This window comes from Rissa tridactyla, chromosome Z (genome assembly GCF_028500815.1).
Source record: "Rissa tridactyla isolate bRisTri1 chromosome Z, bRisTri1.patW.cur.20221130, whole genome shotgun sequence".
NCBI classification, from domain to species: Eukaryota; Metazoa; Chordata; class Aves; order Charadriiformes; family Laridae; genus Rissa; species Rissa tridactyla.
This window is the reverse complement of record NC_071497.1, coordinates 66,462,149-66,475,217: the sequence shown is the minus strand read 5'-3', so window position 1 is coordinate 66,475,217 and position 13,069 is coordinate 66,462,149. Positions and strand designations below refer to the sequence as shown.

General features: G+C 44.0%; 1 protein-coding gene across 1 annotated transcript; it reads right to left on the bottom strand.

The window, feature by feature from the left end:
- Positions 1–5,994: 5,994 nt before the first annotated feature.
- PLK2 (polo like kinase 2) lies at positions 5,995–12,059 on the bottom strand. Its single transcript, XM_054186777.1, has 14 exons — positions 11,768–12,059; positions 11,256–11,363; positions 10,973–11,089; positions 10,650–10,779; positions 10,285–10,372; positions 9,785–9,880; positions 9,358–9,556; positions 9,121–9,265; positions 8,596–8,699; positions 7,831–7,954; positions 7,322–7,562; positions 7,096–7,225; positions 6,897–7,007; positions 5,995–6,777 (listed from the first exon to the last, which is right to left on the bottom strand). The coding sequence occupies exons 1-14, from the start codon at positions 11,987–11,989 to the stop codon at positions 6,586–6,588; spliced, it is 2,007 nt and encodes a 668-aa protein (XP_054042752.1). The 5' UTR covers positions 11,990–12,059; the 3' UTR covers positions 5,995–6,585.
- Between the last annotated feature and the right edge of the window lie 1,010 nt (positions 12,060–13,069).

Genomic DNA, 13,069 nt, shown 5'->3' with positions numbered 1-13,069 from the left:
TATTGTACCTCTCATGCATCTTTTACTGCACCTATCCATGACTTAATGTGATGGCAGACATAAGAAGCTGGCCTTGAGGATGATAAGCAAATTGCTTTTTTTTGCTTAGAAGATTAAACTTGCTTTGATAGCATAACCTTGCTTCTTTTCTTCCGCTCTCATTGACTATCCTTCTCTGCCACAGCCTACTTTATAACACACTATACTTCCCCCTTCTCCTCCCACCAGAACCAGTCTTTATTTACAATAAATAAGGAAAAAAGCCTATCACCATAAGTCATAAATTACAGAGGCTACTTTTAAAAGCAGAAAATGTCATATGTGTAGAATTTCTGTGAATTGTTATACTTCACCTATCAATTTTATTCTAATGCTGTGCCTGTGAAATCAGTGTTTGAAACACGAGCGGGAGCAGGTGAGGTCTTCCTGAGTCTGCAGTAAGATTGAAAAGTTGAGCTCAAAGCTTCTTTTATTCACCTTGTTAACAGTGTTGATGTGGTGGTCATTTGATGTGATATACTGTGAACTGAGTCCTTCAAAAGAATGGTCCAGAGGAATGACGTCCAAGATGACCAGGTTTTAAATGGGTCATTTGAATTACTATAGCACTTTGAAGTCATCTTTGTCTAGGAAGACCTAGCTGTGTGACAGGTTATCAGCCCCAAAGATCTTAAATCCAGGTAAATAATTGACACAAGCTGGTGTTTATTTCCCAGGGTGGGATCATGAGAAAAAAGAACAGAAAATCAGAGGGAGGGTAGAAATGAGATCTCCATGGAGGGAAAAAGGATTAGCTGATACATCTAGTAATAACAGTAGTACAGTACGAAATATGCTATGGAGCAAGTATCTAACCTTAATTTTTTTTTAAAAGAAAGTTGTTGAATTTAAAAGAATTTTAATCTGAACAATTCATCCATTCAATATCCACAGTCAGAGTATTTCTCTGGACTGTCTAACAGGTCAGTAGAGAGATCGGGATTGTTCTCTGGTGGGAAGACTACAGAGGTTGTGCTGAAGTCATTGGGAAGGGTTGGTGAGCAGAAACAGAGCATGGAGCATGTTTGGGGCTCTGAGCTGACCTTTGCCTCCACTTTCTTTTGTCCACCTCTGCCTAAGATTCTTAGCATATGGAGAGATGCCCACCCACCCACTCATGGAGCACGGGTGTTCCACCCTCTCCTTTATCTGACTTTTGAAATTATGAGTGGAAAATAAGCAGTCATCTTCATGATCTTTCAAGATAAGTAAGGGAGACAGAGCATGGAGTAATCTTCATTTCTGGCCTGCCACAAAAGAAGGCAGCAATACATTCTGGCAAAGTGTTGGGGAGTTCATTCAGTTCTTCCACTCAGAATCCTTCATGGAGGCAACTGTAAAGTACCTTATTTTTTTTTAACCTCTGAAGAAAAAGTGTTCAGTAACTCCTTACCTGGGCCAGCTTGGCACCAGTAATGCCTCTGTGCAAGGAATGGTTGATTTCTTGAACTCTTTTTATGTTCCCATCATAACAGTTTAAGGTGTTTCTTCAAATACTAAGTGGAAAAGAGCAATAAACGGTCAATCAAGGTAATCACAGAATCACAGAATTGTAGGGGTTGGAAGAGACCTCTGGAGATCATCTGGTCCAACCCCCTGCCAATGCAGGTTCACCTAGAGCAGGCTGGACAGGAACACATCCAGGCGGGTGTTGAATATCTCCAGAGAAGGAGACTCCACCGCCTCTCTGGGCAGCCTGTTCCAGTGCTCTGCCACCCTCAAAGGAAAGAAGATTTTTGCTTATGTTGAGACAGAATTTTCTGTGTTATAGCTTGTGACCATTGTCCTTTGTCCTGTCACTGGCCACCACTGAGAAGAGTTTGACCCCATCCTCTTGACATCCCCCTTTTAGATATTCATAAGCATTGCTAAGATCCCCTCTCAGTCTTCTCTTCTCCAGGCTAAACAGAGCCAGGTCTCTCAGCCTTTCCTCATAAGAGAGGTGCACCAGTCCCCTGATCATCTTCATAGCCCTCCACTGGACTCTCTCCAGTAGTTCCCTGTCCTTCCTGACCTGGTGGACCCAGACCTGGACACAGTACTCCAGATGTGGCCTCACCAGGGCAGAGTAGAGGAGGAGGATGACTTCCCTCAACCGGCTGGACATGCTCTTTTTAATGCACCCCAGGAGACCATTGGCCTTCTTGGCCACAAGGGCACATTGCTGCCTCATGGTCAACTTGTAGTCCACCAGGACTCCCAGGTCTCTCTCTACAGAGCTGCTTTCCAGCAGGTCAGCTGCTAATCTGTACCAGTGTAGGGGGTTATTCCTCCCCAGGTGCAGGACCCTACGCTTGCCCTTGTCGAACTTCATTAGGTTCCTCTCTGACCAACTCTCCAGCCTGTCCAGGTCTCTCTGTATGGTGGCACAGCCTTCTGGTGTGTCAGACACTCCTCCTGGTTTTGTATCATCAGCAAACTTGCTGAGGGTACACTCTGTCCCCTCATCCAGGTCATTGATGAATATATTGAACAAGACTGGACCCAGTACTGACCCCTGGGGAACACCACTGGTTACAGGCCTCCAACTGGATGCTGGGCTACTGATCACAACCCTCTGAGCTCTGCCATTCAGCCAGTTCTCAATCCACCTCACTGTCCACTCATCCAACCCACCCTTCCTAAGCTTACCTATGAGGATGTTATGGGAGACAGTGTGAAAAGCCTTGCTGAAGTCAAGGTAGACAACGTCCACTGCTCTCACCTCATCTGCCCAGCCAGCCATTGCATCCTAGAAGGCCATCAGATTTGTCAAGCATGATTTCCCCTTAATGAATCCATGCTGACCACTCCCTATGACCTTTTTTCCTTCTGCATGCTTAGAGATGACATCCGGGATGAGCTGTTCCATCACCTTTCCAGGGATGGAGGTGAAGCTGACCAGCCTGTAGTTTCCTGGGTCCTCCTTCTTGCCCTTTCCGAAGACTGCCATGACATTAGCTTTCCTCCAGTCCTCAGGCATGGAGAGCAGCTTTGCAATAACATCTGCCAGCTCCTGCAGTACTCACGGGTGCATCCCATCAGGGCCCATGGATTTGTGGGTGTCAAGTTTGCTTAAATGATCTCTAACCCTATCTTCCTCGATTGAGGGAGGGTCTTCCTTATTCCTGGCACTTTCTCCTACCTCCAGGGCCTGGTGTTCCTGAGGGCTGGCCTTTGCAGTAAAGACTGAGGCAAAGGAGGCATTCAGTAACTCTGCCTTCCCAGCATCCTCTGTCACCAGGGCACCTACCTCATTCAGCAGCAGGCCCACGTTTTCCCTAGTCTTGCTTTCACTGCTGTTGTACTTGAAGAAGTTTACATTTACATTTAGAATCCATCTAACCAGGCAGGAAATTCACAGTTACTGATGGGCAGCTGAAGGATCATTCTACAACCTATTTTCAGAAATAATGAAATAGCTTTAAAATGACTGAAATTTCTTCTAGTTTCCTAAGTAACCTGGAAAATGTCAGAAAGTTTGATCAATATTGCAGACCAGCATATAACCCAAATTATCTTTTTTTTTTTTTTTGTCATATACAGTGTATGAAGTGATTTAATGAAATGGAATAATTTCGGAACACCTTAAATGGATTACAGAATGCCCTAGAACACTTGAGTGATGAGTGGTATCAGTGGGTAATACATTAGGTTAACACTGAAGCATGACCTATTTGAATCGTTTCCTTAGGTTGTTTGCTACTGGCAAGTTAGTGCACTGTGCTGTACAAATGTATACATATATATGTATATTTGCAAAAATATATTTTAACATTTGATAAAGATGTTTTGATAAGAGTACAAGAGATATTTTTTTTCTTGGCAATGTTAATTCCTGTGTCCACTACTAATACGTGTGAAACCTATGGGCCAACTTTCACCTAATCCTTTAATCCCTATGTTTTCATTCAAGTATGTATGTTCCCAAACTAAACCCTTACACTGTGCTTGCTCTTGTTTTCAATATAAAAGATTAGGATTACTGCCTGACAAGCATAAAATCAGACCATATAACTTACTTTCAAGAGAAGGTAAGACATTTTTTATAAAGAGGAGTGGACAAGTACTTTTCTAATATTAAGCTTCCTATATGTGGAATTACAACAGGGATGTTACATCATGGGGTAAAGAAGGTCAATTTGTGAACTACAGTGTCTTATTTAAGACAGGATCCACTCTGGGAAAGAATTTCAGAACCTTTGCTCCTGTTGCAAGTTCTTATATAACAAATTTAAAGCAGCTTTCCTTCCTTGGGCTGAGGGGCTGGGGCAAAGGTAGTGTACTTTTAAATGGGTATTTCTCCTTAACCCGATCTAAACACCTCTGTTATTTTGCAATATGAAAATCAAAAGTGAGGTAAGAATACAGAGCACTTACCAGAAAGATACAGAAGGATTTAAAAAACGCCAGGCACTCTGGTACCACATATACACATTGCATACAAATAACTGATTCACTTAACTGTATTTGAGTGAGGTGCATTGCAACTCTCCACAACCAACTAGCCTCCTACAATAGGATTTGGAGCCTTTACATTGACTTTTAAACATCCCACACTTGAAGTCAGTTTATTTGCTGACACCAGCCTGAATTTCAGCCATAGAAAGATGATTTTGATTCTCAAAGAAATTATAGCAGCTGAAGTAAAGGTTCATACTTTCTCAAGCACACATACAGTCAAAAATGGAACTGTTTTTCCATTTGAAGAAGTACTATAGCTCAAGTAATTTTTGTTTTTCAAATACACTGAAACTGCATGCTTACTGGTGTCATAAACAAAAAGGGAGATCTTGCTTTGTAAAGGAAAAGGGCTCAACAGTGGCTGTATGCTTGCAGCAGAATTAGGTAAGTCATGGCCTCCCAAGAATAAAATCAACCATTATCCCTTCAAGAAAGCAGACAGCTGGGAAGCTGCTCACTATAGAAATTATATATATTTAACTTCACTGAACTGCCTAGAGTTACATTAATGAATCCATCTGGAGAACTCAATTAGGTCTTCCCGTCTAGACTTGAGAAGTAAATAAATATTACCTAATGCATGGCATTCAATACAAGGAAAACAATCACATTTATACACACTTGCTGCAAGATGGAGCAAACCAGTGACACCTCCTCACTATTTTGGGTTGACATCTCTACCTTGTTTAGTGTGCACTTCATTAGACTGGCTGCCTGCTCCTTGCATTCAGCTGCTTTGAAACACTGATGGCAATAGAGGTCTGTCTTTCAGAACAGGCCTCATTCAGTTATACAAAGATTAATCCAAATAAGCAATTAACTACTGCTTGCTGCTGCATCAGAATACTGGCTTGAAAACTGCTATGTGTTTATGTAAGTACAGGTGCTATGCAATATCTAGAGAGAAATAAGCCCAGCCCACAAGTAGACATTCCCCCCCTGCACCAAGTCATGAGTCCTCAAAAAATCCCACCTATTTGCATAGTTTAACAAATAGCATTGCCTTCAGTTTGGGATAAAAATTGCTCTAATAAGTCTATGCTTACTAGCAATTGGATTGCACAAAGCAGCAGGCCATCCCTATGCTTCCTTAGCTGTTTTGAGCTGCTTTACAGAGAATTTAAGGCATACCATAAATGGTATCTGGTCTAATAATACTTGTGGTTGTCTAACATTATCAACTCCATAAAGTGAGGCCAAAGTTGATAGTAAATTGGCCTTTCATCTTGTGTTTTGATTTTACTTTGCTGGGGTTACCATTTAACCAAGGGCAGAAAGATATGCACAACAGAGGGGCAGTGATAGGTATGGACAATTCATTCTACCATTGAAGTGTCAGGATACTATGAGTGTGCCTAGACACAGGCAAACTAAGTGCTAGGGCCTTACATTCATATCCTGACCTGGACCAGACTTTTTTAAAATGGCACAAGGAAAGCAGACATGCAAGATTTTTGGCAATGCAAAGCAAAGCATGTTAAGTTGTCTTGTAAAAACAATGGAGAACAATGCTTCAGATTTCCATTCTCTTTATTGCCAACAGATTTATATTTAAAATGCCAAGGTCCAAAAAAAAAAGTTGTGTAATAAATACTTCACTTTAGGCTGCAATAAATACAAAAACATATTAACAAGGAATGCACTTTGCCAGCCACAAGTGTGGGTATTTTTGAAAAATAAAGAAAAAAAAAAGAGTATGGCCATAGTTCACAGTTAAGCAGCCAGAAGCTGCCTACTACAGCTATCCCCAACAATGGAGCTCTCCCTTCCCTCCCCTTTCAGACGCATATTCACAGTTTAACTCCATCAGAAATGCTGTCTTACACAGCAAGCAGTCACACTCTGCTCAGAGTTCAAGTCAAAAATATCTTTAACACACACATCAAGCAAGGAAAGCTATGGTCCAAAAAACTCCCTGTCACGCTATTTTAGTCCAACAGTAGGTTTAGGCTTCTGTCCAATAGATGCGTGCCCAGCACACTAGGACAGTAAATTTTTCGTACCACCACACATCCATCACCAACATACTAGTTGCTCCACCATCTCCACTGTAGATTTCACAGTGAACAAGAACGTCCGTTTGGTTTAACGGAGTCAGTTCCTTCAGTTACATCGCTGCAGCAGCATGTTCAGAGCATATTCCATTCTGTGTTTTAGTTCCAATGAGCATCCAGAAACCAGAAGAGTTGTCAGACGAAACGCTGTGGATATCCTCTCTTCATTGATGTAGGTAAGGAGATACTCCTCATTCTGATTGCAAATGATGATTTTTGTGTGATCATGATAGAAGTTCACCTGTAAAAGAGAAAAGTTCCTGTTTGTATACTTTCTCCTCTCGGTTTCTGGCACTTACTGCCATAAAACTACATAAAGTATTTTAGAAACATTGTCTCTGGTGATGCTACCAAACTTACTTGAAACGTGCCATCATTGAAGAGCATCATTAATGCTTTATCAGATTTAAGCCACTGCAAGAGGTAAAGCCTAGGCCTGCGTACATCTGTTAGGCTGGGCAAGTCTCCTCCCTAGGAAAGGGAACAGACATTACATTAAGCACTCAGTTCACATTCTGTGCATTTTTGCAGCTCAAGATCCAAAAGAAGCTGAACTTACATCCATGAGGTTCTCTTCCATGTAGTGAGAGAAATACTTCAGTACAGTTACTTGGCTAATGAACTGTTCAGGAGCCTCTGTGGCTGAGAAGACAGAGCACTGGCCTAGCTCAGCATAGTAGTGGACTGTCCTGTAGAGGAGAAAAAGTAAGGAGGTTAAAGATGAGATAAAAGCATTTCATGTTTAAACCGCCTTAGTGAGTTCTCAGTTTTGTAGTTATGCTTACTTTTTGTCTGGCAGAAGGCTCATATGCGCCCCATTGTTGAAAAGGACACCAACAGTGTGATCTGACAGCTGGTACCCAAAGCCATACTTGTTGGAGTAGTCCACCCATTTTGTAACCCACTGGAAGGATGCTGTCAGCTGTTCTTTGGGAATGCTGTCTGCTTCTGGCATGTTCTCCAGGCATCCTCGCAATACCCTTGCAACTGTATCAGCAACACTCCCCATGGTACTGTCTTCAAGGCCTGAAAGAGAAGCATTATTAGACTGACAAGAGCACACAGACAGCAGGTCTTCATTCTAAATGTTTCAGTTATCTAGACTGCAGTTTTAAGAAGTTTAGTCTTTATGGCTTTCCAGTTTTAATTCTTCCAAAATATTAGCTGTAAAATTTAAAGAATCAAAAATAGGGGTGGGAAGGAAAGCAGCTGTTCATTTCAAGCTTCTGAGTCCAACACGTGAACAAACTAAAGGTGGGATTTAGAATTAGAGATTACATTTTGCTGCACTTACATTCACTACTACTGCTGCAGCTTCCCAAAGTTCCCCTGACTATCATACGAATAGAGTCTCCAATCTGCTTAGTTTCTGGTACCGCTCCCGGCTTCGCTACTGTTGTGATTAGAGGCTGGATTTCCTAGAAGAGATGTCAGACATGTAAACATCAAACATAACACAAGCCAAGGCTTATACACAAGTTTTGCATGGCTCTCCTGTCTCTCAACAAATAAGAAATTCTAGGGGAACTGGTATTAAATGTTTCCAGCAAGTACAAAGAGCTGCTGTTAGACTGAGCTTAAAGCAGCACACCAGGTCTTTCCATTTCTTTAGATCTTCAGTTTGCATCTTACACACTATTAATCAGTACTCTGCTCTCCTACCCTAGCAAGAGAACAGCTGCATGCAGGTCTGAACACCAAATGGTAAGAGTTAGATCTCAGCAATGTATTCTTTAAGAAGTCCTAGTTAATCATGAACAGAATCCCTGTATGTGGAATACTGGGAAAGAGCACCTGGCAGACAAATTACCACACAGGTGACAATGGACTCTAGGCAGATACTATAATTACTCAAAAGCTAAAATTGATAGTCTGCCTACAAAGGCTAACATACTTTGGTGAAGCTTGGCTAAGCCCTCTTAAAACAACTCCTGCTAATCATTTAAGCTTGATTATGCTGTGTACAGCCCCAGCTCTGATATCCAAGTCAAATATAATTTAATTATAGCTACTCCACCCAACTGTTATTGGATTTGAATTGAATGGCACTTGCATTTACCTCATCTGTTCTGTGTTTATGAGGCTGCTGGGTTATCGATGTCTTCTTCAAATCATGCCTGAGCTTGTAGATTTCTTCATCTTCTTTAGCTAGTCTGTCTGTAACTGTAATACAGAAAAAAAATAAATACTTAATGCTGCATCTGGAAGTACTGTTCAATTACAGAAAGCCTACTAAGTTAGCTGCAGAAAGTGCATTGTCTCCCTCCAGTACCTTCTAAACCTGCCACTGTTTCCCAGAACTGCAGTACCATTATACACAGATCACTAAGAGACTAAACTTTAACAGACACTACATATTAACAGATGCCCAATATAGATTTTCAGTATGCCATAAGCAGCATTTACTTACGTAAGTTGGCATAAATTGCAGGCTACCATCTTTACTTATTGATAAAGAGGTCAAGACTAACCCAGGGAGGAGACATAAGTACAAGTGCTCCGTTGCAATCTCATAGCTATACATTACTAGCATGACATTGATAGCGTAAGAGATAAGTTTCAAGCATAGGTACAATCCACTTACTATGTGCATCAAAGCATCTGGCTTTATCCTTTTTACCAAAGAGAGCAGCAGCTGCTTTCTTGAAGAAATTCTTAGCAGGACTTGACAAATGGAAATCAGGAACGGTGTGACAACAGATAGCAGAAAGTCTATCAGGTGTAAAGCCCTGTGGAAGTGAGATTCAAAAAACAATTATTAGACCACAGAGTGCATTTCTAAGGTGGATATTTTTCAGCCACAACACTAGACAATACAAACCTGTAAGAAAAATTCATGTCTAATTATTTCATCTAAACTGGGCCGATCTTCAGGATTTTTTGACAACATGCTAGCTATTAAGTGTTTCGCAGGTGCCAAGAGAGATGAAGGCAGGCTGTATCTTGCTTCCCTTATGCATCTGTACGTTTCTTTAAGATTTGTGGTCTCAAACGGGGGTCTTCCCAACAGCATTGTATACCTGTTTAAAAGGAAACCAATTTTATTTATTTATTTTACACACCCATAATACTTTTCTGCAACTACTGAAAAGGCTTTGTCTGTCTCCCAACACAAAGGGGCATTTCTGCACTTGGGCTAGACATGTATAAAGGGTGGCAAACTGTTGTAGTACTGCATCCCCTTTGAACTCTTAAAAGCCTAAGCCAATGATAGAAATATTTCATTTCAAAGGCACTGAAGTACTTACATTACACAGCCTAAGGCCCAGATGTCAGATTCACAGCCATGCCCTTGTTTGTTGAGGACTTCTGGAGAGAGGTAATTTGGTGTGCCACATATTGTTCTGCAAATCAAAGAGGCCACAGAGCCTGTTAGTATTTCAGATAGAAAGAGGAGGGAAGCTATTTTTCATAGGGCTGGTTTTCTTCTCAAGTTTGGACAAGAGCTTAGAGACTCCTAAAGAGGAGCTGTATGAATGTTAATATTGAAGATGTGATGAAACACATCTACGTGGTAGAGGAACAGCAGACTACCCGCACTATTCGTCAGTCAGGTACCCTGCCTCTGGCATTTGTTATTACTCAAATGCTCAGAGGAAAGCAGAAGTCAAAGCACAGCAGCCTGCTTTCTAGAAGGGCAAGCCTTGATCCCAGAAGCAATTAGCTTTTACTATGGAACAGGATTTTTCATTTCTAAATGGATTTGGTTTCAGTTACTACTAGACTTTGCATTTTTTCAGGCTCCTACCTCCTCCTGTGCTCCAGTGGTTCCAGCCTAGCTGCCAAGCCAAAGTCACCCAGTTTTAGTTCCATGTTCTCATTAATGAAGAAGTTACCTAGCAGACAGAAATTCCAGTTAGCCCTTTTCTTGCAAGGTAGGAATGCATTTGCCACAGGTGCTGAGTCATATGTTGTTCAAAGCCAGAAGCTAGCCAAGATATTTTTTTTTTTTAAGTAGGAATGCTTAATGTCATGCCTTAAGCACTCCAAGTTTCCACTGTAAAGACAGACTGAGCCAATTCTATTAATTAAGCTATCGCCATACAAGTGTAAAGTGGTACAATGCTGACAGGGCTGGAGTGTGTTTTGAAGTCAGCAAGGAGCAGACCTTACCTAGTTTAAGATCCCTGTGCAAGATTTCCTGTTCATGAAGATACTTTAGCCCTGACACAATTTGCCTGAGGTAGTATCGTACTTCTGGTTCTGTCAATACCTTCCTCGCTTTTAAGATGTGAGCCATTGACTGCAGAGGGAAAACAAATACAGAAGTGTCACAGGACATTCCCACACAAGATTCACCTTAAGCAAAACTAAATCAATGCATGCGAAAATGACAACTAAAGAAGCCACAAAAGATACCTTTTACACATCACACATTTAAATTAGTTGCAGATTCCAGGTAAGTAAATACTGAATTTCTCCTAGTTGATGCTCACCCTTCTACTGCAGTACTCCAGAAGAATGTAAATATTCTCTCTGTCTTCAAAGTAGTGGTAAAACTGCACAACGTGTCTATGATTAAGCATGCTGTGCAGCTCAATCTCTTTATCAATCTGAAGAGACAAGGCAGGGAGGGGGGGAAAGACAGCGTTGTTAGCCTTGCATCCACAAGGTTGAGCAGACAGCTCATATCAGAGCCGTTTCAGGAAAAGGGCTGGGCAATCCGGCACACAAAGAGAGTTTCAGAAGAAGAAAAAAAAGTCATTCATGCACACACACCTTTTCCCTTTGATGAGGTTTTGCTACTCTGCTGTGAGGAATGATTTTTGCAGCATAAACTTTATTTGTTGTCAAATCCGTCATCTCATAACATTTGGCGAATCCACCCTAGAGAGGCACACGAGAAAAAAGGCAATTACAGAAGGTATGAAAGAAGTCCCACACTTAGTCATTCACCAGCTCACGTATTAGTCAAGGCGCGCAACTTCCTTCGCGCCGGGTAATTTAGTAAAAGACAGGTCTCGGGTTCATCCCCCATCTGCAGGTCGGCCCTGCGGCTCCCCCCGCCCCAAATGCGACACCGAAGTCGCTCCTGCAGGCTCGCCCCAGCTGCAGGCACGATTCCGCTTGTAACAAGGGGCAGCGATGAACCGGGGACGGGAAGGGTGCTCGGACCTACAGACCCGCTGGGACCTCCGTGAGGGCCGGGGTCCGGCGTCCCGGCGCAGCCCAGCGTCCCCCGCCGCCCGCTCCGCCGCCCGGGAGGGCCGGGTGCCCGCCGCGGCCATTACCTTTCCCAGCACCTTGCCGCGGCAGTATCGCTTCCCCGTCGTGGGGTCGGTTATAATCCGGGAGACCTCGGCGGCGGGGTGGGCGTGCTGGTGCGGCTGCTCCTCCGCCTTCTTTCTCCGCGACTCGCCGCCGGCCGCTCTGCCCACCGCCGCCTCGCAGCCCTTGGCGGCGGCACCGCCGCCGCCGCCCGGCGGGTAGGCGATGGTTCGCAGCAGCTCCATCCCCGTTCCTCGCCGGCTCCGTCCTGCCCGCCGGCCTTGCCTTGACCCCCTCCTCAGCTCACGACGCGCTCCAGACACCCAGCAGCGCCCCGGACCGTCGCTTATATTGCGGGCGGCGGCTCCGCCCCCGCCGCGGCGGGACGGCCCCTGCCGGGGACCCGCTCCGCCCGCCCGGCTTGGCCCGGCCCCGGGGCGGCCCGAGGGGGGCGGGGCCGGGCCCGGCCGCCCTGCCCTGCCCTGCCGTGGCCGGCCGTGGGCCCGAGCGGCTCGGCGGGATAGGGGTACATCCCTCCGGGAGGGAAGGCGACGAGGGGACCCTGGGCACAAGGGTGACTTCTCCTGACTTGTGTGGGGCAGCAGGGGTTTGAGACAGACGGTCGGTGCTGTGGCCTGTGCCAGCAGCCCCCTGACAAGTCTCTGTCGCTGCACATGGGGGAGGGAAGGAGTTTCTCCCACCTCTGCCTAAGCAACTCCGCCACAGCGGAGAGACAGGTTTTTCTCTTATCTCAGTATGAAGCTGGGGCCCGTGGCCATGCTCGGACAGTGCAAGTCATTGGGGTGTGTGCCCCAGTGCCAAGGGTCTACCCCCTCCCTCCTTCGCATGGAGCACCCACACTTAGTCCCTGGCGGGACACTCCTCAGAGCTGCCTGGTGACAGCTCTGAAGTCTTCCTTTCACAAGCAGAAACATTTCCTTAAAACATCCCAAATGCACACAAATTAATTTTGAAGACCCCTGAAGGCTATTGTAGTCCAGGACCTCTGATCTAGAGGTTTGAGTACAGATGATTGTTGGAGCGTGAAGTGTGTATATGGGAGAAAAGTTTTGAAATGTCAGACAGTTTTGTGTTTCTCCCATTCTGAAAATGCAAAAATGCCAAAGTTCATGACTTCCTTAGGTTTTTACACATTTCTGAAGTATTACTTGCATGTTGGCACACACTAAGAATACTTCTGCCCACTTTCATTGCTGATAAAGATCAAAGTCTAGTTGATTTAATACAAATGACTCTCAGAGCATGTAACTGTATAAATCATTTCAGTGTGAAACACCCCTCATTTCAGATCTTAAAATAACATC